This window comes from Octodon degus, unplaced genomic scaffold (genome assembly GCF_000260255.1).
Source record: "Octodon degus isolate 3935 unplaced genomic scaffold, OctDeg1.0 scaffold00230, whole genome shotgun sequence".
Classification (NCBI taxonomy): Eukaryota; Metazoa; Chordata; class Mammalia; order Rodentia; family Octodontidae; genus Octodon; species Octodon degus.
The window spans coordinates 422,078-425,301 of NW_004524806.1; the positions used below are offsets into that span (position 1 = coordinate 422,078).

Here is a 3,224-nt window from a genome sequence, read left to right on the forward strand (position 1 = left end):
TTGTAAATAGGATCTCAAGTCCACATCTTGTACAGCAATTAACCACTAAGAAGAATGTATGCAGTGTGTTAATTATTGAAACTGTCCTAGTGATTTGATTTGAAACTGTCTCATTGCTATTTATTTATCAATAAAATTATGAAAAAACCAAAAAGATAATCATATGAATATGATTAAATATACATTAAGTGTATATTTATAATTTATTCAATGACCAATTATTCCTTAATCATAGTTGTATCTAATTATTTGCAGGTAATATTTCTTTTAATGACTAAAATATAATAGGTAAAATAGCAAAATCATTTCTTAAGTGTCTACCAGGCATTTAGTGTTATTATAGGTACTTAACATCAGCTTTCATATTAAACCTTCACTTTCTGCTTCATAAAATAGAAACAAAGCTGTTGTCATTTTTCAAAGGTCACAATGTCTAGCAAATGTTCGAGCTGATAAGAGCTCCCAAGATGGTCTTCCAAAGGTCAATAACTGCTAATATTTATCTCTGCAGGTGGTGACCATGCCGGAATATCTCAGGAAGCGATTTGGTGGAAAAAGACTACAGATCATCCTCTCCATCCTTACCCTCTTCCTTATTGTGGCCATTGGAATTTCTGTGAGTTCAGTGCCTCCTGGCATCTTACCTCCAAGGAACTGCCTGATGCACAGAGTTTAGAAAACAGAGTAGATCAGCTTTTAATGTCTTTACAGAAGAAAACCATCTAGACGTCTTGATTTCCCTAGGGTCTCTCTGGGAAGCATTAATGAGAAAAGATGGGTGCTGCTTCAGAAACCTAGCTCATAGAATCATAGGGTTTCAAGTCCTAATAGCCTCTAGAGTGTAAATCCATTCTGTCATTAAGGATATGAAAAGAGAAAGAATTCTGTCATTAAGGATAAGGATATGGAAAAATAGATATGATCAAAGAACAAAGTATCTCATTCAGATAGGTAACAGCTATTAACTATCTGTAACAGTTCATTAGCTATACAAAAAAGAGTTTTATTCTCTCCTACTTTTTTCAATAGCATGTAATAAACTAAAACTACAAACAAGCTTAAACAAACAAACAAACAAAAAGGTATACTTAGATGCACAATAGATTTACAAATTGAGACACAAATTCAGTTTAGAAGTGAATGAATATTCCATTGAGACAAGGCACAACTGGTATCTTGTGTAACAGTTAACATATAGCTCAACATACTTCAGCCAGTGAAGGACTAGTTCTGGAAATTTTCCAGGCTTGTTGGATGTTTATACAGTACTGAAAATTGCTTAATTTTTAGTTCGTTACACAGAATTTATCCCTGTGCTAAATTATTCGGGATGGGCTTGAGCTTGTGATCCTCTTTCCTCACCTCCCACACTGCTGAGGCTACAGGTGTGTGCTATTATGACTGACTTCAAAGTTCTTGGTCAAATTACATTTCTTGGAGATGATAAGGAAAAAGGAAGACAGTAATGTGAAGATTCAGCAGCAGAAATGGAAAGCAAAGACACATTCAATTCTTCTTCATGTAGTAGTGTTTAAATACATAATCTTGCCAAGTTTACAGGCTGGTGTCTCCATGCTCATGAAAGAAAAAGCTGAACTACGCCTTTGTTCTCCTATTGCACGGAGTCATTACTGCAATCAAACCAATTGCTATGTTTAAGTGGCACAAGATATTTCAGCTGTGTGATTCCCGATTTCTTCTATGTTAGTGTCTCTTGCATTTGTTTTTGGTAGGCTCAGGACCTGCATTTTGCTCCTTCTCTTTGTCATTTTGTATAGCACTGTCCTCTGACCAAAATTCTTACTCAAGAGAGATTATATTTTTAAGGCAGTTACAGTTTTGTATTTACAGTTTTGTATTTACAGAACTACAATTAGGAATACTAATATTGGTAGTGATATTTAGCAGTTGACAAACTTTTGTAACTAATGGGTTTGTATTTTAGACAGTAAGAGCAAGCATTATGTCTGTGTAGCTAAGCAGATATTAAATTGGGAAACTGTATTTAAGTTAGTTCCCCTAAGTTCTGTCTGATCACCTCCCCTTGATGTACCTGGTGTCTTCCAATCAGACTAGTTCACCCTGGTTACCTTTTGCCCCCTCTCTCAGTCAAGTGAGAAAGAGGGAAGATGCTCTTATAGATCTGGATCTAGCAAAGTGCCTCAGCTTACCGGGTTCAGATCTACAAAGTTTGAATTTGTCCTGACTTGCCTGGCTTGGGTCAGGCTGCTGTGCTTAGCTTCTTCCTGCTGCAGCCTGTGGAAGTGAACTGGCCGTGCCCCTCTGGCAAAATGTTCTGTTCCTGGATTAGCTGGGTAGTTCTGGCCCCTAGCCTCTCTTCAGGGACTTCGTCTGGAGAGTTTCACACCAGGCCTGTATGCCAGGCCTGGGCTGGGTCTGGAGGGGTCCCCCATATAGAAAACTTTAAAACCAGGAAATTAGCTTGAGTATAAATTATGATTTTGTGTAGAGAGATAGATAGATACTTTTTTCCACAAGACAATCCTTTACTTATACTTTTTCAAAGTTGGTAGCAAATAAATAAGCTTGCCTAACAACTGATAGCTGACCTTAACCAGACAGAATGTTTATCTCAGGACTGAGGTATCTTGTTTGCATTGAGAAGAAAGGTTTATACTAATATTGTTTAGACAAGATATCATGTCTGTATCTTGTCCTCTGCATAATTATTACAAAGACAACAATATGCAATATATTAATTATTGTAGCTGTCCTACCACTCTGTTTTGAAACTGTCTCATTGTTATCTTGTTTCTCATTAAAATGAATAAAAAAATAGATAAATTATCATCAATATACAGTCTTATTCAGATACTGAAAGGTGTTTCAGTATACTCCTTTATAGCAACAGAAAAGCCTTTGTCATTGCGATTAACATTTATTAGGAAAAATATCTTCTGATCATTATGCTGTAATTCATGCCCTTGAATTTTACACTTAAAATAATTTCAGTGGAAAAATTTAAGTCCTATATTTTACAACAACAATACAGAATTTGATATATAAACTACATACATATAATTTTAAGTCCATTTGATACATAAGCAATCTGCATATAATTTTAAATTTATTAATTTAATGTCTTTGTGGTACTATACCATATAAAAAAACAGAGCCTTGATAATATGACAGTTAGGGACAGGCTTTTGTAATTATTTTAGTTGATATATAATAATGGTGCATACTTACAGGACACAGTGTAA

General features: G+C 35.1%; 1 protein-coding gene across 1 annotated transcript in view; it reads left to right on the top strand.

The window, feature by feature from the left end:
• LOC101561781 (solute carrier family 5 member 4-like) overlaps nucleotides 1-3,224 on the top strand; it is a 134,560-nt gene that overhangs the window by 16,603 nt on the left and 114,733 nt on the right. The window contains exon 5 of the mRNA XM_004645553.1: nucleotides 512-616. Within this exon, the coding sequence (XP_004645610.1) occupies nucleotides 512-616 (105 nt within the window). The remainder of the gene's footprint in view (nucleotides 1-511; nucleotides 617-3,224) is intronic.